At 34.6% G+C, this 24,550-nt stretch overlaps 2 protein-coding genes across 6 annotated transcripts in view; one reads left to right on the top strand and one right to left on the bottom strand.

The window, feature by feature from the left end:
* The window catches only part of LOC120501658 (PARP1 binding protein), a 38,004-nt gene extending 16,955 nt beyond the window's left edge, over positions 1-21,049 (top strand). Inside the window, exons 7-11 of one of the 5 annotated variants that reach the window (XM_039708223.1) lie at positions 5,237-5,420; positions 9,513-9,691; positions 10,919-11,000; positions 19,609-19,750; positions 20,418-21,049. In XM_039708223.1, coding sequence (XP_039564157.1) covers positions 5,237-5,420; positions 9,513-9,691; positions 10,919-11,000; positions 19,609-19,750; positions 20,418-20,722 — 892 coding nt within the window. In that variant the 3' untranslated portion in view covers positions 20,723-21,049. Of the gene's footprint in view, positions 1-5,236; positions 5,421-9,512; positions 9,692-10,918; positions 11,001-11,283; positions 11,807-19,581; positions 19,751-20,387 lie in introns of those variants that run through there. The other 4 variants (XM_039708221.1, XM_039708222.1, XM_039708220.1 and 1 more) reach the window with 4 other exon arrangements.
* Positions 20,864-23,735, bottom strand: PMCH (pro-melanin concentrating hormone). Its single transcript, XM_039708227.1, has 3 exons — positions 22,022-23,735; positions 21,337-21,538; positions 20,864-21,125 (listed from the first exon to the last, which is right to left on the bottom strand). Exons 1-3 carry the CDS (start codon positions 22,271-22,273, stop codon positions 21,076-21,078), a joined length of 504 nt encoding a protein of 167 aa, XP_039564161.1. The 5' UTR covers positions 22,274-23,735; the 3' UTR covers positions 20,864-21,075.
* Positions 23,736-24,550: the final 815 nt, after the last annotated feature.

Below are 24,550 nucleotides of genomic sequence, written 5' to 3'. Positions count from 1 at the left end.
GTTCTTTTAAGGCTCTTTGATACAATCCATTTGGTTCAATGGTCTTGAACATACTCAGTACTGTCATGTGAAGCCTGATTTGATCTTTATCCACTGCTGGCAGCTCTTTTCTGAAAGATTTCTCTGATCAGAGTGTTGGTAAAGACTGAGGCAAACAAGGCACAGAGTACTTCTGTTTTATCTGTGCCCACGCTGTTGCAAAATCTGCCTTTCAGCAAAGGTCCCTCATTTTCTTTGTTCAGCAGGTGAAGCTCCTTTAACATTTCTTGCACTTGTCAGCTCCAGCTGAGCTTTGGTTTTCCTGATAACATCCCTAAATGCCCAGGTGATGTTTCCAGATAATTTGTTATCTGTTCCTTCTTCACCATTCTTTGTGAAGCCCTTTTGCATTCAGGCTCTGTCATCAGTTCACTGTTTAGCCAAGCTGGTCTGCTGATATTTCTGCATATTTTCCTAAGTGTTGTGATGGAATGGTCCTGTGCTCGTAATATTATTATAGTATAATATAATTTATGTTATTATAATTAATAACAGCTTGCCTGAGTGCCTTTGCCTTTTAGAACTTTCTCAAAGGGAATTCAATGGCTGTTCATCAAGACTTATTCTACAAGACTTTTATAGCAACTTTGTCACCAGACTTGGGTAGCAAAGCTTGGGATGGAGAATGTGAAGAGCCACTCTAATTTCTTCCAATAAGCTGAAAGAGAAATTTTAGCCAATACAGCCAAAGTAGCAGCAGCAAGATGGAAAAATACTCTAAAACAGGTTTCTTTTTTTTGCTGTGTTTTTGTTATGGATATAATAATCTGTGAAACTCTGAAGGGTCTAAGGAAGAGTTTTCACTTAATTTTGTTATCTGTCAGAAAATTAGATTAATAGTCATACATGCATTGCTGGAGGTGGAATTTTTGAGTACTGTGAGTGCTTTGATAGTTTTTTCCTTTACAGATATATTTATAATCTAGCTAAGTTCACTGATATGATTTTATATATTTTATATATATAACTATATTTTTTTAAAATTTATGCTTATAAGAAATAAGCTTTTAGATCTGCTTTAAAAGCACAGTTACTGCTCTGTTGCTACATTTACTACTTCTGTAGTATTTCTTCCTTTATACGTTTTGTCCCATTCTTCTATCCAGGTAGATGGACCTCTAGTTGACATCTTGCTGCTTTGTGTTTGAGAATGGAATTATTGCTGCTCTCTTTCTATAGCTCTAAATTAAAAAATTGAATAACAGAGCAGTTGTCAAGTCCTAAAGCATCTTTTAAATCTATAACAAGGAAAAAAGGCTGTGATCTCCTCCCACCCTGTGATTACTGGGTGTTTGTGATTTCTTTTAAGATACTTGTTCCCACTACTTAAGTCGGCTAATTATATATTTGTCATATATTTTTTACCTCTGTTGAAGTTGAAATGAATGAATGAAAATGTTGACCTTAGTATAATAAAATTTTGACACATTCTTTTCTGTTCTTGGAATAGATTTCAGGACTCTGTTCTGCTTTTCATCAGGTTTTGAATATTGTCCATATCCTCAACATTTTTTATCCTTGTTTTTTGCTATTTTAGTCTTTTCCAAAAAAGGTGCATTTTCAGAAAATAAATAAAAGTGCTCCTGCATCATAACTTTTCACACTAAGGCCTGAATTTTGGAGGAAGAGCTCTTGCCAATGTAATTTAGATTTTTGGTAAGCAGAGGAGCTTGTTTATATGACTATCTCAGTAGGAACAAAATAGACAAGGTGTGCTATTACTTATAAATTAGTTACTTCTACATAAGAAAAGATGGTTTGATAAGGAAAATGAGGTAGAAGAAGGTAAGGTTGGGACTCAGATGTTTTAAGGCAAAAAGGGTTCAAGGGGGCACAAAATCTGTCAATATTTTTAGTAGAAGAAACCTGTGACAGAAGATCAGATTTGTCCAGTGCCTGAATAACAAGTGGAGTTTTTACATTGCACTTTATTTTTTTAAACTCTTTAGAAGTCTTGGTGCAAATAATGCATTTTTGACATATGATTTATTTTATCTATATGTAGACATTTGTTTTTCTCTAGCTGAGACAGGTGAGCTGAATCCTGCTTGAGCTGTCTACTGTTTTAGTGCTAAAAAAGCTGCAGAAGGTAAGCCACTCCTTCTGTCAGTTGGTCTCAAATAGTTGTGAATTTTCATGCTGATGGTCACATTTGGACTTGACTGGATCCATTCATTTGACAATTGCCACTGTACTACTGACTTTAGGCATCTGTGCTTGAACATTCTGTTGGACAGTGGAAGGTGGTTGTTTCTAAAGTGTTGGGTTTTTTCTTCCATTTATAATTACATTGATGAATTTCCTTTGGTTATTTCTATCAACTAGTTTTTTGGGTTTTTTTGGTTTTTTTTTTTTTGCTTCTCCTTCAGAATTAAAAAGAACAAAAGTTCTTTTTCTGCTGTAAAAATTTTCTTAAGAGATGCCTATGTAATTCCATATTTAAAACAAAACTTTGTGGTACTTCTGGCTGTTAGGAGCTGCAAAGTGGATAAGTTTCCAACTCTATTTTATTCCTATAAATATTTTTTGGTGCAATATCAGATATTTTAAAGTTCATTCAAGTTCAACTGATCTTCTGAGTAATATAAATCTATGAAAGAGTAATATCAGAGCAATCTGTAATAGGGTGTCATCTTTGTAAAATAAACAAAACCCCAAACACCCCAGGTGCTTTACTACATTTTCCTTTTATCATCATGCTTGTAGTTAATCTTTTTGAGCCTCACTAGAAATTGATCTAAGAACTAGATTCAGCATTTTATATTTATATATATACACATAAATATATATATATGCCTAATGACATAACACAGCTTATGTTCTAGTGTAAAATGACATAAGCTGTGGCAGGGCATTTCAGTGCTAGTCCACAGACATTGACTCAACATTTTATGTCTTGGCCTGTCGATCTAAATTCTAGTTGAAGTATAAATAAGCTTTTCCTTGCTCCAGTTAGTACTCTGTATATCTGATAGGAGATTGGAGCTCTTTCCTGGAAACAAAGGAATATGGGGAGAAGAGGAGATTAAATGAACTTTATTTCTACTAGCAAATATCTTTAGTTGGCATTGGACAATAGAGGCAAAACAATAAACATAGAAAATATTTTTGTGAAAGGTTTGTTATTTTTTCCCATTGAAAATCTATGAATCTATTATAGAGATACATGCAGAGCAAGGCATTTAAATTAATGGCATGGTTATGTTAATTAACTGTGCTAGTGCCCAGTACTAGTTGTATAATAATATCTTTTCTTCCAGCATACATATGGGTATATATGTTGAATGTGTGGAAATTATAAATTTATTGCTTATTCACAAGTTCAACATATCTGTAGACAGAAATAACTGAACCTTGTTTTCACAGGAAATTTTAGTCAATCCCTTCACTTGCTCATTTGTCTTGGAGTTCTGGGTTTAGTTCTCATTTAGTACAATACTTTTATCATTTGAGGGTTTGGTTTTGGAAAATATAAATTTAGGATTGAGAAAAGCAGATCAGTCTGGCAAGAATCATCAGGAGACTTGGCTGCAGTTCCTATATGCATGTCTGAAACAGAGCTCTTCTTCAACATTTCTCTCCCTGTACCTCTTGACAACTTGGATTTTTTTTTTCCCTCCCTTTGAACTTTTCATTCTTGTGTGGTTAGATTGAGTTGTGGGGTTCAGAGAAGTGATACAATAGATTTATTTTTTTTTAAACTGTCATTTCCGATGGGTCTTGACCTGTCTACAGAGAGACTGGACATGGTGATTTTTCTTTTGGCCAAGTGCATACACTGTGCTTAAATTTCTTCAAAGCATAAATTTTTCTGTTTAATGAAACCTGCAAATCTAATGTGAATTGTATAATCTTTAGTCTGTAAAAGTTGAAGTTGAGAATTGTGTGGAAATACTTGTTTTTTTTCCTGTTTAAAAAAACCCAACAACAATCCCCCCCTGCAAAGTTTAATGTTAATGTCAGGTTTTTCAAGCTATTTAGAGGAGTCTTCTTCAGCCAGAATAAACCAAAACAGTAAGGTCTCTGGCCCAGTTCCCTCCATGTATTTTAAGTGGAAACAATATAAACAACTATTTTTCCTCTGACTCAATTCCTATTCTTATCTGGTTCTGCCCAATTATTTTGTATTTTATATGAATGTAGACATGCAGAGTTTCATTTGATTAAGGTTCTCCCAACTGGAATTCTGAAATTTATCTTCAGAATTCAATGTGTACAAAATCCATCTTTATTTGCAGTAGCAAGGTATCCTTTTAGGGCAAGCTGGCAAGGGCATGAAGGAAACCAGTAAGGATGGAGGAAGTTGAAAGCTGAGTCATGTCACTCTTGGCTATATGACCTGGAGTGATGAAGCCACTGCTTTGGGGTGTTGACAGAACTGTCATTTGCAGCATCATAAATGTACTAATGTACATAAATGTACTAAAAAGTCTACTGTAGGTGCCAATAACAGCTCAGGATGCTGCATTTCTGCTCTGATGTGAATTGCAAACCTCATTTAGGAAAAACACAGCTTTTGGGAAGGGATGCATTTTTATATAGGAGAGCTGAGTGGTTCTTTAAATGCTTTATTTTCTTTGCCCGAGACAAAGCAATGGTAAAACATACATACATACTTTGTTTAGGTACTGGAAAAAAAGTTTTAAGCTTTTAACTCAAGGAGCTTATTCTCTTTTTCACAAAATCTTAGTTAATGTAGTCAGACATATGTGCTGAAGAAAGAGATTAATGGAGTGTGCCTTTATAACTAATAGGGAAGTTCATGTGGTCTAAGTACTGTCTATTTAAATAAAACTGAAAGAAGATTGGGATTTTGAAGCACCTTCAAAAAGCACAAAAGACCCAAATATAATGTGGTATTAAACAGGAATGCATGTTTGAGTGAAAAATTTTGTTTACACTTAACAGTTTGAGCAAAACTGTACATACAGGTTTAAAGAAAGTACTTTTTTTTGGACCTCTAAGGAGACATTAGTTTTGTATTGCAGCTCAGAATATTACTAAATACTGAATTAATTACCTTATATTTTTTTTTAGAAAACTATTGTGTTGGACAATAGGTCTATGCTGCTGTTTGATTTAAAAGATCAAAGCTGTTCTCTCTGATGAGCAGGGAAGGCTGGCTATGTTCCGCATTAATAGGTGTACTCAAGTGTTGCCAAGATTAATGTGGAGATGACCCTGTGCCTATTTTCAGAATTGCAGGGGGGCGAATTCTGTCAACAGTGAAGATGCATTTGATAAAAGGCCGAAGCAATGGGGATCCTTTCTGTCAGGCAGTAGAGGAAGCTGTACAAGACTTGGATTTGAAGATTAAAAATATTATCGATTCACAACAGGAAGCCTTGACTGCTAGCACTACTGGAGTCAGTCCAGCACGGGTAATGGGACTTCTTTTGTTCTTTTTACTGTTTAGCTTTATAAGAAAGCAAAAATCTTTTGCCTGATTTGTTTCTTTTACATTTTGAAAAGACTATCTATATAGTATAATCTTTTTCCTAGCTGTGTAAAGTAGTCATTTCCTCTACGCTCTGATTTTAAACTTTTCGAAAAGACTTATACTTGAGGATTACACTGTGGATATCAAAGAACTGATTTACATAAACTAAATGTCTTACCTTAAAATTGCAAATAAAATACTCTTCAAAGCTTAATTTGGTTGTGCAATTATTATAAATATAGATACTTAGAAGTGCCAGATTGCCATTAATTTCAAAGCAGTAAACGTATAATAAATTTCCAAACAAAAGAACCTCATGAAAGTAGAATTAAGATTTGAGAACACGTATCAGTTATTTTTTATTAAAATACACAGGTTTTAATCAGTACAGCATCAAGTATTTCAAAGGGTAAGGCCTTCAAAGTAATATTAAATATGTAAGAAATCTAAAGCATGGAAAAATGTGTAGTGGGAAGGGAATTAAAGCCCCAAACAATCATGTGTAAGCTTTTCTCTTTTAGTGTTTCAAGACACTAATGACTTTGTTTTCATGGAAGGAATCAGGATATTTAAAGTTCTGTAAGTCAGGTGTTGAGGGCACAATACAAGATTTGTATTTGTGGTTCATGTACTGTGAATCTACTCCCGTTTATAATCTTTTTGTGACAAAAAAATCAACCAACTTTTATTATTTTATTTTACATAGTTGATGTGTATCTAATGTAATTTGTTTTTCTATCAAATTAAAAAAATAGACACCTTCATTGTGTTTAGAATTGTTAGGATGCTTTGTTTTGTGAAGTCATTTGATTTATGCCATGGCAGCAAAAGATTTTTTAACAAATTTTAATCAAACCTTCAGTATCCTTTTTCTTTTTTAAGATAGGTAAAACCAGCCAGACCCTATTGGCTAGTTAAGCTGGTTTAAAAGTGTGTTTCTACTGAGTATGTGGGATATAAAGATTTCATCCTCATTTTCCTGTTTGCTATGAGTATTTGTTCAGTATATTGTCTTGTTTCCCTTTCATGTCTTTCTATTTGTTTCTCTTTCCCATCTGAGACAATTATAGCTATCATCAGTTCTGTTTATTTAGCTACCTGTGTTACCAACAAAATTTAAAAAATCATGTAGATAATTTTAAGCGAGGTAAAAGCATTTTATTAAAACCTCATTCTTCAGAGAGAGAAATTCACCATTGCTTTTCCAAAATATTTGTTTCTTACTGTCCTCCAGAAGTTCATAGTCTGATGACTCTGTAGAAGTGTTTAGCAGTACCCTTGTTGAGGCAGAAGATGGCAAAGATGGTTGTGTCCTGATGATGGGAGGACCTGCAGTGGAGAAGTTCATGGTGGGCTGTATCCACATAGAGCAAAAGAGGAAGAGTGTAAGGAATAAGCAGCAGAAGGGACAAAGTGTTAGGAACTGGCTGCAATCCTCATTCCCCATCCCCCTGTGCCATTTGAGGGAAGGAGGTAGAAAAGTTGAGAGTGAAGTTGAGTCCAGGAAGAAGGGGATCCCATTATGATTACATGTCAATAAATAAGATTAATTTCATAAAGTCAAATCTCTTTTGCCTATGATTTCTAAGTGAACAATTTGTCTTCATCTTATTCCCATCAGCTTTTTACAAGATTTTTTCACTTCGCATTCTGTTTAAGGGGAGGAAGGATAGAGCAGCTTGGTGAGCACCTGGCAGCTAAACAGGCTCAGCCAGCACAGTCCTTTGTGGGGCTGAGGAATAAGGATAAGGACAGTATTTGAGAGAGGTAATGGGCAAATGTGGACTGAACATTGATAGAGAACAGACCAAGTGTGAGGAACCTTTTTTTTTGTAATTGTGGAGGGATGAAGGGTAGCATGTGTGTAAATTGTTTGCCTTTGTCAGCGTTGTGTTTGTTATTTTGGTGTGGGGAATTCTTTTTGTTGATGCAAGTGAAGTCTTTGAAGATCGTGACAAATTTCTATTTTAACAATGATCCTTAAGCATATGATTCAGAGAGCTGAGGAGTGGAAAAGGGAGCTTAGACAAATGCTAAGATAGTGATACTAAATGGCATATTTTAGTGAAACTCGGTGTGGAGGAACCATTTGGTGTGGATGTTACTAAACATATGGAGGGGTAGGTTGCCTTTTGTAATGAAAAAAAAAAAAGACAAATTTAAAAAGTCCAATAAGTTTTCCAAATGAATTCAAGCTCTATTAGAAATTAGTGCATCTGTATTTTTCTATTAAGATCTCAGGACAGCAAAGATTAATGCTTTGTTCTGATTCTTACATAGAGCTTGGGGGTTTTGTTTGTCACTTAATAAGAAAGCCCCCATATGCTATAATTTTTCAGAAAAAATGATCTAAATTCAGTTTAAATTTTGGTTTGATAGGATGTTAGGCTTTTTTTCCTATGCAAGAGATTAAATAATTTCTTTGAGTGCAAATTTAAAATATGATCTTAAGTATAAAGGTGAAAATTATGCCTATACTAGCATAAGGTAAGACTGCTTCCTCAAAATATACCTGAAAAGTGTAACTTTGTTAGAAAAATATTTGCATTTCTCCTGGCAGTGGCAGTTTTCTTCCATCATTGCTCAGTTTTCCTGCAAATACCTGGTTTATAAGAAGATAGAGCTCCAGGAGAAGTTATTACTTTATGCAGCAGGAAGCACTATTCTGTGTTGAAGCCTGCATGAGTGATTAACAGAAATTAGGATTTATTTTTTCCTAAGAAAATTACTACTGTAAATAGTATCTGGCTGTAACTATTTTATTAAAAAAAATGATTAATGATTAGGCTTATAAATAAAGCATGATTTTTTTTTTGTCTTACTGAGATCTTTTTTGTTGTCTTACCTACAATTCTTATTTTGCCTTGGATTTTTGTCCATGGTTAGTACAGGGAGTGATCCTCTGGTGTTGTAATACTTGAGATTTCTGAAAGTTATTTCTATAGATTTTTGTGTATCATCAGTCAAGATGATGCCAAGTTTGTACTTCTTTCATTAAAATAAATTCACAATGGCACACGTGACATTTAATAAAAAATCTGTGTTATGGTGATGTAATGACTGAAGAGGTTCAGAATAAATTTTGAGGAAATTAAATGGTACTTAAATAGGCCAATTCTATAAAGCCAAGTAACAACCATTTCTGTAATTGCTATTTCTAGCTATTGATTATAACTTATAGTAGCTGACTGACATTTGTTGCTATGGTTTCTTGAAAGCTACATACACTAATTGATGTAATCAAATAGAGAGAAAAATAGAATTTGATCTTTTCAAGGCTGTGTTTAAAAGCAGTTAACTGATTAGATAAATGCAGTTCATTGCTTGTCTTGCCCTTCGGAATAAAGTCAGAGTATTCAGTGTTTCTGTATATTAGTGAATAAGAGAGCCTGTAGTTTTTAAATAACTACCATTGTGTATTAAGCCCTAAATTTCTCAGTGGAATTCCTAGTGCCTTTAAAGAAAAATATAGCAACTTTCAAGTTATTTTAAGTCCCACAGTGGCTATGGATTTCTCCATCTGTACTGCGGACTGTTGCATTGAGCACTTCCAGATGCAGATTGTTTTTTTCTTTAAGGAATTCTTTATTCTTGTGGAAAATAGTGGGGAATTCACCCAAACAACAGGAAATTGTGCCATGTACCTCCATTGTCAAATATTGATGGAAATCTCACTTTTAACCAACTGCTTTGGCTCATTGTTGTCAGAGTGATTGGACTTCACCAGAATGTGTTGGTGTAGCAGAAAATAGAAGGTTCATTTCAACTGTATGGTTTCAGCACAGATGTATATATTTTTCTGTGTGACTTGCTCATCAGTGTGTACAGATAGCTGTCAGTGGTCTAAACTCCACTAACTACTTAGGATGTGAAAAATTTTCCCATGGAGAAATTCCGCATAAATTCCCCTTACTGCAAAAGGGAAGGGGGGCATTCTCACACCTTGTGCTGATGTAGATTGATTTTGGAGGTGAGCTATTGGTCTGGCTTGCTGAACTTTGCTGTTTTATGTTCCTTTTTCATTTACTTTCAGCCAAAATTGCATTCCATAAATCATGGTACTGCGTATTGTGGCAGAGATACTGTAAAGGTCTTGCTAGTTCTTCTGGATGAAGAAGCTGTCAGTCCTCCTACCCAGAACAAAGCAGATCTGCTGTGTGACAATGAAAGCTTAAATTTGTGTGGCATCACCTCTGTTTTGACACTTTTCAGGTGAGTATTAGGAGGTTGCTTTTGTTGTGTTAATTTGTTTGTGGTTTTTTTAAGGATCTGAGTCTAACAAATCATTAATGTTACTTACACAAAGCAAATAACAAACGTGCCATCTGCGGTGAGATTAGGTGTAAAAGGAAAGCAATTTTAGAACAGTTTCAAGTTTTCAGAAATTTTCTAAGTCTTCATTTGTATTTTCTGTATTTTCAAGATACTTTTTGATATAGTAAAAGTAGGCTATACCAAAAAGGTATTTCTAGGCTGCAAGCTCTATGAAGGACACTCAAAAACCCGTTTCTGTGGGCTCTGACAAGGAAACTCACATCTGTGCACTGAAGAAGCAGTGATGATTTATTTGGTTACTGGTCCTGAGGAATTATCAGTTGCTGAAAAAACAGGATGCTGAAAATTTGTAACCAATCCTGTTTGTAACCAAAGAGTTATTGGTTGCAAAGAGGATTCATGAACTAGAACAACAGTGTAAACAGTAACGTGATGAAGCTATTTTGAAGCTACGTCTTTTGACAATTAAAATAGGAGAAGCATTGCAAGGCTAGCAGACATTTTGCACCACGGACAGCTAGAAATAAACAAAATAAAGAACAAGCTAAACAAACAAAATTGTATTTATGAAAAATTGGATAAAATGATAAATAATGAATTATTGTTGAAGAACATGTCCTCATATGCACATTGATCTGCTGTGGCCTTAAACAGAGAAGTAATTACTTACAAATGCATAGATTAGTTCTTATTTCAAGACCAAAAAATTCCCCTTTATATGCATCATTAATTTTTTTCGTTATAAGCATCAAATTTTTTCCTAACTACTTACATAATGACATGTAAGAGTGGAAACATTTTGTGTGAAATATGTGGAAAACTATATTGAATGTCAACCAGATGCTATTCAGGAGGGTATAAGTAGAGTGGTGGCTTAGAAGATCATCATTAACTTTACAAATAATAATAATACTGTGTCTGCAGAGCTACAATAGAGGAAACACACTGTAAAATGAGTACCAGAAATTGAAATTGTAGGTTTGCTTTCTTTGTGCTCTCTTCAGTTGTCACAGTACATGTGGTTCCTTAGAAAGGCAGAAAATAAGATAAAGCTTAGAGAGTAAAGGTATTTGCCTTTCTGTTTCTGAGGAACTTGGTATGGCAACCGTTTTTATTACTGAATTGCTTTTACGTGTACTAAATACTTATCTCTTTTTAATATAGATCTCCAGCACGATCCAATGGCTCTTCTCCAAAACCTCTTAGACAACGTATTCTGAAACCTATGGATGAAAAAGTAATTAAGGTACTCTGTAGGAATTGCTGTGCAACTGTAGAGGCATTGTAATAGTATTGATAAAATAATAGTAGCAGTGTTACAATTCAGCCAGGTGAATTTTCATCCCATAGCTAAAGAAATGTGATTTACCTGTGGAAATTGTTCCAACTAGAGCAGTATTGTAGTATGAATAGAAACATCTAAAACTTCAGAAGAGAGAGTCTTTAAATTTAAAAGTACTTCCTAATGAAGATTTCTTAGTGAAGATGTGTTGAATTAATCTCTCCATTTACCTATCTGTGTATTTCAGGACCATAGAAATAAACCAACCTATCTGAAAGCAGAGATAAAACTGAGTACAGACACCTGATTTTAGTTCTGATAAAATCAACATTGAAAAAGTGTAATAGTGATGGTTTCTTTGCTTTTTTAATTTTGATGCTTTTTATTTGTATCAGTCTGAGGACATTTCTATAGCATTGCTTTGTGAACAATAAAATAAAGATGCTAATGTTTGCTTTTTGTGGATGAAATGGAACTTTACAAGAGCACATTGGTATTGTGAGGGGCTCTATTCAAAAGAACAATGTTGCTTACAATTGCTGTCTTTCAGTGCACTGCGTCTTACATACTATTTTTCCCTAAAGTTGGCAGACTTGAATGTTGGGACTATGGATGGAGGCAGAGCTTGTCTTGTGCAGTATTTCAACAGAAAGCTGAATAAAAGTAGTGGCATAATATTTTTTACAGACGTAGTCATGACAATATGTAAAAAAACACAAATGTAGTTAGCATATTAGGAAGAGGTGTTCTAAGCCATCAGAACTGGTTCTAGAACAGCACAATGGAAAAGATCTTTCACTGGACATTAGATAAGCTTGAACATATAGTGCACGTCTAAGAAGTAGAAAGACATCAAAATGAAAAGCACTGCCAGTATTTTCAGCATGCATTTTAAAGAAGCTCCAACTTAATTCTGAGTCTTTTTTTATGGATTGGGTCAATGATGAGCATTTTTACATGCACTAATCAGGGTGAAGTTTAGTTTAAAACTTATAGGCAAATTATGAAAAATTGTAAAGGATCTTCTTTATTTTATGTAAACAACATATTTAAATTGCAGCTTTACTCATCAAATAGCAAAAATGTCATGATGTTTGCATAAAATGTTGAAATACATCATTATCTTAATGAAACCTTTGTAATTGGATACACACAGTTGTGTTCAATATCAAGGTGCAAAAATGATCTAAAAGTAATTACCTGTCACATTTGCTGGTTTGACATGTTTTTGACAGAAACAAGCCAAATGAATCAACTAAAATGGTTGTTGCTGAACAACTAATGACTTTTATAATTGAGACTCACTTCTCTGCCATTCATTTTTGATTTCCACCCTCTCACATAAAATCCTACTTCTTTCTTAAAATGTTGACCTTTCATTTTATTTGGGTTTTTTTTCCCTCTCGATCACCCTAACAATTTCTACAGTTTCTTTTGCATGTTTCTACTCCTCCATAGTCTAAGTCCATATCTTTCTCTTCTTTTCTCTTTCTGTACCTTCTTTATGGCTGCATAAATCTACAAACAAAACTTCAGCTATCAACGATTCAGACTGAGTGACCTAAGTGTCCCTTCTGTCAAAACTGCTATCTTCTGTTAATTCTACACTATCCTGTAAATACCCAGCTCTTGATATTGAGGTGGTAGGTCTGTCTTTCCTGGTGTTTTTCTGTAACACTGAAGAAGGTGTTGTACATGTTTTATTTTTACTCCATGGCATTTCTGGAATATTTTTCTCTATTTTTGTCTACTCAAGTGTAATTTACTAAGTGTTCATTTTACCTTTTTGATGTTCTGCTGTATGTTTTACTTGGACTAGATAGTTGCAACTATAGCCTCTGTTCCTTCACTGAAATTACTGTTCAAAAGAGTGTTATCAAAGTTATTAGACACTAGATGCCATCCTACTGTTTGCATCTGTCTGTTCCTTTAAATTGTGGTACTATAAATTGTGGTACATATAAACTACTTGTTTTAGCCTGTCTGAACCCCTTGATTATTTGATTTGCTGCTTTGCTCTGTCCTTGCTTGTATTCAGCCTGCAGTACCACTCTTTGTTGTTCATTCGTTAATTTTCAGCTGAACCCTTTTAGCTTTTACACTGTTTCTTATGGCTGAAGGGATTTCCTATAGATATCTGCAGAACTCATTATACTCCTTTCAAACCTTTTTCAGTATCTTTAAATCAACCTCTCCCCAAATCTTAGTAGTGCTTTTTGTTGAGATAAATGCCCATTACTGTGTCTAATTTCAGTTCCTTTTGCTGTGATTCCATATATTTCTTGTCTAGGATTGTAATGTCTCTTGGTAGAAATAAATTTTGCTCTTTCCTGACTGTACAGCACATAGCACAAAGAATTCCTTCTCCATAGCTATAGATCTCAAGTGCTGTAGTAATATTTACCACCTTCATACACTGTCAGTCTGCATTATTATTCCATGCAAACATGTTGAAATGTGTACAGGATGCTTGTAAATTTCACAGTTGCAAATTTTGTTATGCATAGTGTACTCATGTTAGCAATTGATTCAGGAGATACCAGATATTTATTTTTTTGAATAAGGGAGTAGCGATATGATGTTTCTTCTCAATATCTGTGATCCTTCAGAGAAGTTTCTTTTGCCACATGTGTGATGGCAACTTTAGTTCCAAAAGACTGCCCTAAGTGCCTTTTTACCATGCTGCCTCTGATAGGTGTTGGGTGGCTATTCTACAGTGTAAGTTAAAGATGTCTCATTAGGACTTACCCCATAAAAGTTACCTTTTCCATGATATTTGAAAAGGGAAGAAAAACATGGTAGTGGTGGTTAGTTTGGTTGTATGCTAAGTCCCTCTATCTAAATCAAGAAATTTAGAAAGAAAAAAGATGAACACCTTAATTAAAAATAAAGTTTTAGAAAAGCAAGAGATAAAAAGTTGTTTTGCCCTCTTTCTTTAAGAGGATCTGAGTTCTCAGCTTCTGTGGAATTATGTGGAGGAATGAAGATTGATAATATTTAGACCTAGGGCACATCAGTATTTTAGTATCTAAACACATCAAAGGACAATGGATAAAATAAACAGGTAGCTATGAACTGGAATTGGTATTCAGAAATAAATCTTGTGGATGTTTCCATTGTGCCAAAACAAATTCCTGGCAACAGTGAATGACAAAGAAATATTTGTCTTTCAATCCTCATTAAATACTGGAAGAAACACAGAAATATCACCTAAGTATATTGGCATTTGTTCGGAAGCAAAGCTGTTGCTCTTATTGCTTGATGAGAAAGAAGTCTGGGGAACAAGCATCTTGCGTTGTTTCATTTCCTCTAGCAGAAGTAGGTAAGAATGAGAATATGAAACTTGTTTTTTCCTTCGGGAACCAATTTAGTTTCTAGTTTATCTGTTGTTTAAGTGAAGTGTCTTCTGGTGAATGGTGTTTTGTAGAAGGAGTCTTTAGTTCAGAAAGGTCTGTGGAACGTGTATTGAGTTATGTCCTTTATCAGCTGTCCTTGTTATGTCACTTGTCTGCTTTATTGAAGTACATAGGAAGCTTAATTGGACAGGAGAGAGTTGTTTTATCTGAAAAGGATTCATCCAGCCTTATGTCTACTTTTTTGAATCATATTTCTATTTATGTAAACGTAGTAGAAACCCTGTTGTTTACTAGTTATTTTGTAGATTTCAATGGGTTATTAAATCTCTGCTTAGTGGTGTGAGAGGGGAATGAACAGGCTGTTACAATAACCTGCTTTGTTTAGGCTGAGGAGCAACTTAGGACAAAAAAAATGTTGCATAATAAGATTTTCATCTTTGTTCTGCACTGCAAAATATTGAGACTTTCAAGTTGTAGGTGAAATCTTGTTCCTGAACTAATGGGATTGAGTGGAACTAAGATCTTCGGAACTGAGAACTGAAGAATCAAAGTTATTAGGCTGTAAGCATGGAATATATGAGAGTGTAACAGATCTTTTTTTGTAAAGTTAAGATTGTTTTGGCCTTTTGATATATTGTTTTAGAAATCCTGCTGCATTGTAGCAGACTTACCCTGAAACAGCTGCAAGGATGTTCAGTAGTTTGGTGTGGTTTTTTTCTTAATGTAACAGGAGACAACCTTTCCTATATGAGGCACTATTTCCCTCCAGTTGGGAACGTAGCTGCAGATCTAGTTTTAAGAAGAATTTGTGGCTTAAGAACTCTAACAAATCTTGGCATGCTTGAAGTTCATTGTAATTTTACTGTGTATAGAAATCCTTCCAAGAAAAAAACAAAAATCCTGGTCTGCCTTTCTCATGTGACTTTTTCATGTCTCTATAAAATGACTTAATATCTAGCTTCATGCACTGCTGTTATTTTTCATAGCTTAGTTCCCTAAATGCTGTTACTTGAGAGAACTGTTTTGCCTATTTGTGATTCCAGTACAAATAAACTGTGACTTGGAAAACTATTAACAGGAAGTTATCAAGAGTTTTCTTGTATGCCCACTGTAATTATGAACAGAAGAGTCATAGTAATAGAGAAAACAATCTTCTTCAGGTAGTAGTCTCATCTATTGTTTCAAGAAATATTTATTTCCTAAGTGCAATATAATTATGGAGGACACCACAGTTGATTGGTAGTTTAGTAGAGGAGAGAAGAGAATGAAAAGGTTATGTGTTCAGCCCAAAATCTGAGGAAAGACTTGGTGTCAGTTGATAAACCACATTTGTGTAGAAAATACCATTTTTATTTCTGCAAGACCCCTAAACTACTTTGTTTAGTATCCATAGCTGTGAGTTTTGTTTGAAAGCCAATAATGAAGTGATTTGGGGTTTATGTTCTCAAAACAGTAGCAAGTTATTTTGGGATAGCAAAAGGCTGGTGCAATATCGTGCTAAAAAAAATTGATTGTTTCAGTACAATAAAAACTTGCTACTACCTGAGATATCCAGGATATTTTTTAATAACATGCTTTTGTTTGGCAAAGATATAATTTATTATTTTGTCCCTTTTTACTCCTTTCCCTTTTTCAACTTCCTCTTTCAACCTTACCTTGAATATTTTTTTTCTCAAAGGACAAGGGTAAGAATGGAGAAAATAAATTTTCTTTTTATCTCTTTTTCCCTTCCAAATAGTACTTTAGTTGTTTGGCTAGAAAATAAAAACATGTGTTTGTTGTTACTGATGTAGGTTTTCAAATTCTATTATGCCATTCCAGTGCATAAAAACCAAATCTCAACATTCTTAGTGACTAAATATTGGCAGTACTGTCTGTATGCAGATGCTGGAAGGAGATCTGGAACAGATTATAATCTAACTTTTAGAAATAAATAGAGCATGCACCATTAATATTTCACATAAAAGCAAATGTTTTATATGAGCATCTTGAACAACTGAAACATTTCTCTAGATACAGATGTCAAGGTGGGAGAATGTACTGCTTTATTTGCCTATTAGGACTTCTAACTGACCTACCTGTCCTGAAACAGTTGTAAATTCTATCCTTTCTCCCAGCTGAAGAGTCGTAACAGTAAACTTTTTTCTCTGAAATGCAGCAGAACTTTTCTTTTTGTGGGAATAAGAGCAACATCTGACTTGGTTGTGAAGAGGAGAAGGAATAGTAAGGCTGAGTTAATTGTGTGCCATTTGTGTGCAGCTACTCAGTTAGCAAACTATCTCCCAACAGTTTTTCTCTCCCAGAGCTCTGGGTCATTGGAGTGGCACTCTTAAAGCAGTGAATTTTAGGGAATTTAATATAGAACTCTAAGGGCTTTTTTTCCTATAAGCTTTTCCAAGCTGTTGACAGGTTTCATTGTATATGTCAAGTGAGTTTTAGGTTGATCTTCTTAAAAACATTCCAGTGATGCTCTACTTTCTAATTCAATGCTGGGCTTGTGCTCCTTTGTGCTGCTTTCAGGCTGTTAAAGTTTGCTTATTGCTACTTCAAACAATGTAATGCAGTTCTGTGTAGAAGGGCACTACAGTTCTTTATACTAGTGAATATATGTTCCTGGACTAGCTGAAAAGTTTGACTGCTTCAACAAGTTGTCTTAGACCATATACATACCCTCTAGATTAGTTCTAGCATCCACAGTCTGATTTGGTAGAGCTTTGTGTACTGTTTGCAAATGCCTGACTGATATGTGATGCAATAGACATATTTCAAGCTTCAGTGAAGTTGAAACACAGATGGGTTTATGTTGTGAGTTTTTCAGTGTTTGAGCTTGACTTCTGTCTGTTGACTCCATATATTCTATCCCTACAAACTGAATTAGTGAAGTGAAAGATGGGAGTGGTAAAAAGAAACACTGTTGTTTATAAAAAGCCCCTGCATTTATTGTTGGTTATAGAATGGTAACTATCAGGCTTTCTTGCTCAAATTTTATGTTCTTCATGCTGTATTTATTATAGATTCATCAGCTTTGCAAAATTGTAGCTTATTTGCCTCTTGCAATATGAATGTGATAGAAAGCGTTCAAGTTGCATAATTTTTGATGTGTGTTATTTACTGAGCAATAATTGAGAATGGAGGAATTTGTAAAGGATTAAGATGAAGTTTTTCAAAAATATATCAAGTACTGGAAAATATTTTTTATTAATATTACAGTAACCTGAAGCTGAAAGGAAGCCTTCTATCTCCTTAATATTGTAATTGTATAATATGATGGTCACTAAATTTCAATTAGACAGCTGCTCTAGCCTTCAAAACACTTTCTGAAAAGAATATAATGACATATACAGTCTACAGCTTTCTCACAAGAGGAAGAGGAGGTGCAGACTCTGATCTCTACTCTCAAGTGGCCAGCAATAAGCACACAAGGGAATGGCATGAAGCTTTTTGAGGGGTTTAGGTTGGGTATTAGGAAAAAGATGTTCACCTGAATGTTGATTGGGCACTGGAACAGGCTCCTCAGGGTAATGGTCACACTACCAAGCCTGACAGAATTCAAGCAGTTTGGACAATGCTCTCTGGCACATGGTGTGATTCTTGGGGTGTCCTGTGCAGGGACAGGAGTTGGACTCGATGGTCCTTGTGGGTCCCTTCCCAACTCAGCATATTCTATAATTCTACTTTACAGTCAGTGAGCTGAGGCATAATCTTGAAGCATACAAATGTTGTAAATGTCTATGTATGTAGTCTTACTTTGTGGTAAATGTTTTAAAGTACAAAGTAGATTAACACTTGAAAGAGATTTGAGTTTTTGAGAGTCAGGCTTGCTAGTTTGCCCTGTTAAATCTCCTTTTCTTTCCTAGTCTGTTATCTGGCCCAAATAAATTGCAGTTTGGGAGTGATAGACAGCAGGGAAAATTTGGTCTTTTTGACTCTTGAAGGGAATACTGAGGATTAAAGTAAAATTATGTCCAGGCATATTGAACCAGAAAGAACTGTTTCTGTAAATGAATGAGGTATTTTTTGCCAAATACTCGGTGCATTCCCTTGGCCAACAGCAGTACCATGAAAAGATATCTAGGTTGCATCTCAGTGATAAGCTCGAGTCTGTTACCCTATATGTAGGAAAGCAGGATCTGATCAAAGTGGCATCAATTGTGACTGAATTTTGTGGATGATGTTCTCTGTGAAAGGAGGTTTCTAGGAATATTATTCTCTTTCCTTCTGTCTAAATCTGAGAATTTGAGTTAGAAGAAAAGTATATCTCTAAGAGTCAAATCTGCACCGCAAGGCTTAATCTTGCTTGTGCTAAGAAGAAACCTGTCTGTAAACCTCTTATTCAACAAATCGCTCCTGCTATCTATTTATCTAGTAATAGTTATTTTGTAACAAAGTTTATTACTTGTTCTTTTCTCTGATGATTTTACTGAAGCGCCTGTTCAGCTCTAATTCATTTAAAATTGCCTGTGCTGTTGTGATAGAATTATTAGCTAAAAAACTAGTTCTATTATAGTTATCTGCTCTGTGCTACGTCTTTTAATATAATTTGTATAATCCAGTGCACTTTCAAATGGAAGTGAGGGCAGAATTTGTCTTGCAGAACTTTTACCATTTATGGTCAATTGTACAGAAAGTACAAGGTTTGACCTGAAATTCTCAGCTGATGTGAAGCTGTAACTTAAGAATAAGCTGAGGAAATTTTACCTGTGACTTGAGCTAAATGGGTATGTTTTGGGAAATAAGGAGTTAGACATTGGCATTCAGTGGTGAAATGGCGCTTTTGTTTTGTGAATAAACGGGAAACCTGAAATAGTACTTGATATTTTCATATAGAAGTGTAGATGATGAGCTGCAGAAGTATGGAAATTGACTGTAGTAGCTGCGACACCTACTCAAAGCAATGGAGTCCATCAGAAGACAGGGCTAACTTAAGACAGAAAACTTTAATTTGAAGCTCTAAGAGTTAATGTGTACCTTTCTGTAAGAGCTGAAAATAATAGTTTTGAATTATTTTAGTACTTTTAATAGAATAATAAATTATTATTCTTGAAAGCCCTTATGCTTTGTAAATTAATATATAATTTTACTCTTTAATGTGAGTATATCCATTTTTCTGGTATTTTATGTGAAAAGAATGGGAAAGGTCTTTATTATACAAGTCTTGCTGGTGTTGTCTTTCATTTTTTAAATTATAGAAGCTAATAGCAGATTGGTATTTTCAGATGAAGCAATCTTCAATTAAATCCCAGTTTGCCTGTACGTATAAAAATGATGTGAGTGAAATGAGTGGTCAGCATTCCCATGCAATTCCAACCTGCAAACGTCCCGTACCAAAGCAACATTTAAAAGCTGGAAAGCCCACAGGTAAGCTGTGGTAGGATTGAATAAATAAATGTGATGGGTAATACTTTAAATGCTATCCAAAAAGCTTTTAGTATAACACAAATGTTTTCACGAAAAGGAACAAAAATGTCTCATTGTTCTCAATGTCTCATATGCCAGTTAAATCTTTTTGCAAAAAAATTGCAATGCCAATGCTCTGAAAATATAAATATTTGAAAAGTGTGTTGATGCTATCTTGCAGTAAAAAATGATATATGTTGCATATATGACATATTTGTTTTTATTCTACAAAAGTAAGCCAAGTGCAATTTATATTTTTTGCCATTAAAACCGGGGAAAATTTGTTTTACTGCGCTACAAACTATATAATATAGAAAATTTCTATGCCCTTTAACCCTCTCTTCCAATATCTTAAAGTTATAAATCCACTTCCCTGAGTTAGTTCTTACATGTTTTTGAGCAATGTAATTTTAAATTGGCAATGCACTTATGAACACATAGCAAATTTAATAGCAATGACAAGCATAGCTTTGTTTTATTGGTAATACATTATTTTTGATTAAAAAAAATAACATGGCAGTCCTTATAGAAAAAGGATGTATGTTCTCAGGTAACTTTTTATTTCCTCACATATGTTTTTGATATTCTTACATGACAGAAGGTCCAAATTCATGTCTTGATGTACCAGGGCTTGGAACTATTTCTGAAAGTGTTCACCAGACTAGAAGTTATACAGAAATGGGAAAGCTGAGTTGTCAGCCAAGGAACAAGAACTCTGAGAATGAACAGATGGATTTGAATAATGACAAAATAATCTGTGACAAGGAAAGTGAACCATCTTTGCAAAAAAATACTAAAAGACTTAAGACTTCAGACAGCTCTAAGAAGGAATTGGACAGCAAAATTGGTGGAAAAAGAAAACAGACCAAAACTGCAAGTAAGAATAAGTTGATTGCTGGTCAGGCAAAATTAACTCGCTTTTTTAAACTCTAAGTTTTTGTTTTCACATACATGGTATGTTGACAGTTGTAAAATTTTGCAAGAAAACAGGAAATTTATGAATTACTTGCTTTCATATGTAAATAATTGAAAGTAGCTTGTGCATTATAGTAGACAACTACTTACAAGTCTTGATTATGCTGAAGTATTTTATTTTTTAATAACAGTACATTGTTAATAATTACACTGTTATTTTTGGTAATGAATTATGTATCCCTCTACAATGCATTGGGAAATTATTTTTGGATGTGTATGTACAGTTACACTAACACTCAGTAACTTCAAATTACATTAAATTCAGAATAAAATGTTTAATCTTCAGAGAAGGTGGTGGAGATAAGTGGTTTTCACACTTGCCAACAGGGTCGATAGACTCTTCCCAGCATACACCTGAGGACTACAGGAGAAAAAAAAGAGCTTGAACGTTTAAGTCATCAAAGAATCAGAATTCTTATGGCTTCTGGAAATATTAATTTAACAAATGGTCCCTCCCCCATGCACCGAGTCATGGAGTCTCTAAATGAACCTTTACCCAATTGCTACATTGCCATTGCAGTGTACTTTACCAGAATGAAATAATTTTCTGTGTAAAAATAAAATATATTTACTGTCAAAATCTCTTCTTCCTATAGGGAATTTAGCTGAATTTTCTTCATCTGTGGTCTCTCTTTCCTGTATTGACTCAATATTTTGAATTTCAGTGTCAGCTGGAAAAGCCATGGCTCCCTTCAGTTCAGGATAAGGTAGTTGCTTTCTACCCAAGTTGATTGGCATAACACGATTGAAGAAATCCTGTCTGGAACCTCTGTCCTGTTTTGAGGGAAGACAATAAAGCCAATTCTATCACATTTTGTTCTTTATATTCCAACAGTGCAGTTATTTTATGTTTCAAAATCATACCTTAATAGTAATGACCTGAATTGCATCTTTGGCCAAAATGGTTTAATGGACATAAATAATGAGTCCTGTGTCTGGCAGAGTTAAAAACCTGTTGCTGCATTTAGGGGCAGAATGAAATATAAATATAGGTTTCTTCTTATCCTCCCACCCCCCACCCTCCAAGTTTTGACTACTGTCTGTGAAAATCAGATTTAATTCAACTCCCCAAGTTACACATTTAGAATCTTGGCATTAGATATATAGAGTTGAATTTTTTTTCTTGACTATATTATGTTAAACTGGTATTTTTATATATTTACCTAGTTATTACTTTAAATTGTTGTCCTGTTTTTCTAAAGGGGTATAAATGAATTTCAATTTTACAATTAAGCCAAAATTGAAAACTGAACTCACCAAAAACTTCATGTTTCCAGCATTCTTATCATGGAAAACACTGCTGTCTTCAGTCTTGTAGTGCTTCAGCAAAGGTACAGCTCCCCTGTTCATAATTTTATCTCTGTTTTGTAGAGTTTTTCCTAGATTTAATGCAGCTAGCAACATATCTTCATCTTCTACCTCTTGCAGAGACTTTGAAACTGAGAGTAGAAAACCTTGAGAAAAAAGAGAGAGAAGGGAGAGAATTAAGATATACGAGGAGATGCACATTCTTTTAGTTATTTAACGCTTGCATAGAGGTTTGGCACTTCTCAAATTCTAAGAAAGCTTTTCCAGTGGTAAATAATGATGTTTTCCATTTCTGGAATGGTACACTTTATATATTTTACAGGTTGAATGGAAACTACTTCAATGGCTGATGAGTTCATGCCTTTGAGTTCATGACTCACTGTCATTTTGTATAATCCTTCTAATCCCACCTGTTTAGAACTCAAACATTTCTTTGTCATGCCTAATTTGTTTCTTTGTATGTTTTCAGAATGGATTAGTTCCTTTTGGTGGATCAATATAGCAAAGTCCACAGAAAGTGATGTCTATTTGTGTTGTTTATAAAGCCTTACCTGTGGCTAAAGCAATTTAGGAAGAGGATCTAATCTCCATAAGCAAGCAGGATTGTTGTATGATGGATCATTGTTTTGAAACTGGATTCATGAAAGAGCTGAAATTCTGGAAATTTGATGGCTTAGAGTGCTACCATGTTAAAGCTGAAATAATTAATTGTATTTTGATGTCTATTATGTCAGGTTGCATTATACAGAGCTAATGGCTAGAAATATTTATTAGTACCTAATTAACTATGTGTTTTCTTACTGAAAGTGGACCTTTCTACAAATATAACATAGTCAAATATGCTTGCTAACAATATAGAAAGAAAAGTAAACGTGAGTTTTTCATTTAAAATGTTTTTGAAATGTATCTATTGCTCTGTGGAAGAAAATGTAAAAGTTTCTGCATACTACTGTTGCATTGTTTTGTGGGGCTGGTTGTTGTTGTTGGCTGTTTTTGTTTGGTTTGGGGTTTTCTGCCTTATCTGGAAAGCAAATAGGGCCAGCTGAAATGTAGCTAATCTCTTAGTGATAGAAACCACACATTCATTGGCTGTGTGCCTCTTAGCTAGTACTTCATGTTTTATCCCTTAGCTTAGTGCAGGGAACCATGCTGCTATTCAAGGCAAAGCACTAGGAAATTGTCCACTGTTCCCTGCTAAACTTCCTGGAAAAGCACCTGCCTTGCCAAAGTACCTTCTTGGTAAGACATTTCATGGGAAAATATGTCATGGACATAAGTACATTTTGATTAAGAAACGTTTTTGGTGTACCCTCTTTTCTCCAAGTGGGAAAAGTGCATTTAATCTTTTCTGGGCAAAGCATCTCTCACAAACATAATTGTTGCTTCTCATTGTTTACATTTCCTTGCTGTTGAGCCTGTACTTGCCTTTGGGTAATTGAAGTGTTTTCTTTCCTTTGACTTTAACTGCCTGGCTACAGAGGAGACAAATTTGAGAGCTTGTTATACGTGGTTTAATACTTATCATCCAATAATTTTTATTTTTCCCTTGCATTAGTGTATTTGTACAGTTTTGTTCAATTAATAAAGCAAAAGCCATGTATGCTCTCTTGCAGGTACTTTTCATTTAGCTCAGCTTCAAAAGAACAGGAGGGCTTTGGAGCTGTGTTGGCAGCAAGCTGTTGTTTTTCATATGTTGGTCTGTCAATTAAGAGTTGGAAAACAAGCTATCAACCCAGTAATTGGGTTGGTGGCAGGACTTTCTGCTCCTCTGAAGCTCTGGCACCCATAGGTGTGCAGCATCTCACACAGGGCTGACTTTCTCTTGCTTCCGTCATTTAACACAAAGCACAGCTCCGAGGAGTACAAGTGACCAGGATCATTCAGTTTTGTCTGTCTACAGTATCTGCCTGGTTTTCTACTATGAGACATGAACTGATGTATGTGAAGGAATATGTTTGTCAGGGCAAAATTATGGTACTTGCCCCGGGATCTTCTACTGCATCTTGAAGTAGTTGTTAATTTTTAAGGTTTGTTGAAGAGCTAAGGTGATTGTGAGTGATAATGAGTAGAAACTTTTAACTAGGCTGCCACGAAATCCAGAGCACATGTCTGTAAATTCAATGACTTATCAACTGCTCTGAACAGGCAGAAAACATTTGTACACTTGCAGATATGCAATGTGTGTGTTGTGTACAGCTCTTCATAATGCCTTTGGGAATTCTAGCACTCTGATATCTACACTTTTATTTCTTCCTCCTGCACCTTTCAATTTTAGTAATAATGTAAAATGGTTTAATATATCAGCTTCTATATTTTACCATTATTTGGACTTAAAAAAAAAAAAATAGAAGCAGTATTATTAACCCAGTAATGCTTTCAGAACAATAACAATTACTTTGAGAAATTCTTCTTGCTTCTACTTTGCATCTAGTCACAACAAAATATGAACTCTTAACATCAGAAATCTCATGTGGTATA

This window comes from Passer montanus, unplaced genomic scaffold (assembly GCF_014805655.1).
Source record: "Passer montanus isolate IOZ18808 unplaced genomic scaffold, ASM1480565v1 scaffold20, whole genome shotgun sequence".
NCBI lineage: Eukaryota > Metazoa > Chordata > Aves > Passeriformes > Passeridae > Passer > Passer montanus.
This window is presented reverse-complemented; position numbering and strand designations above follow the sequence as displayed.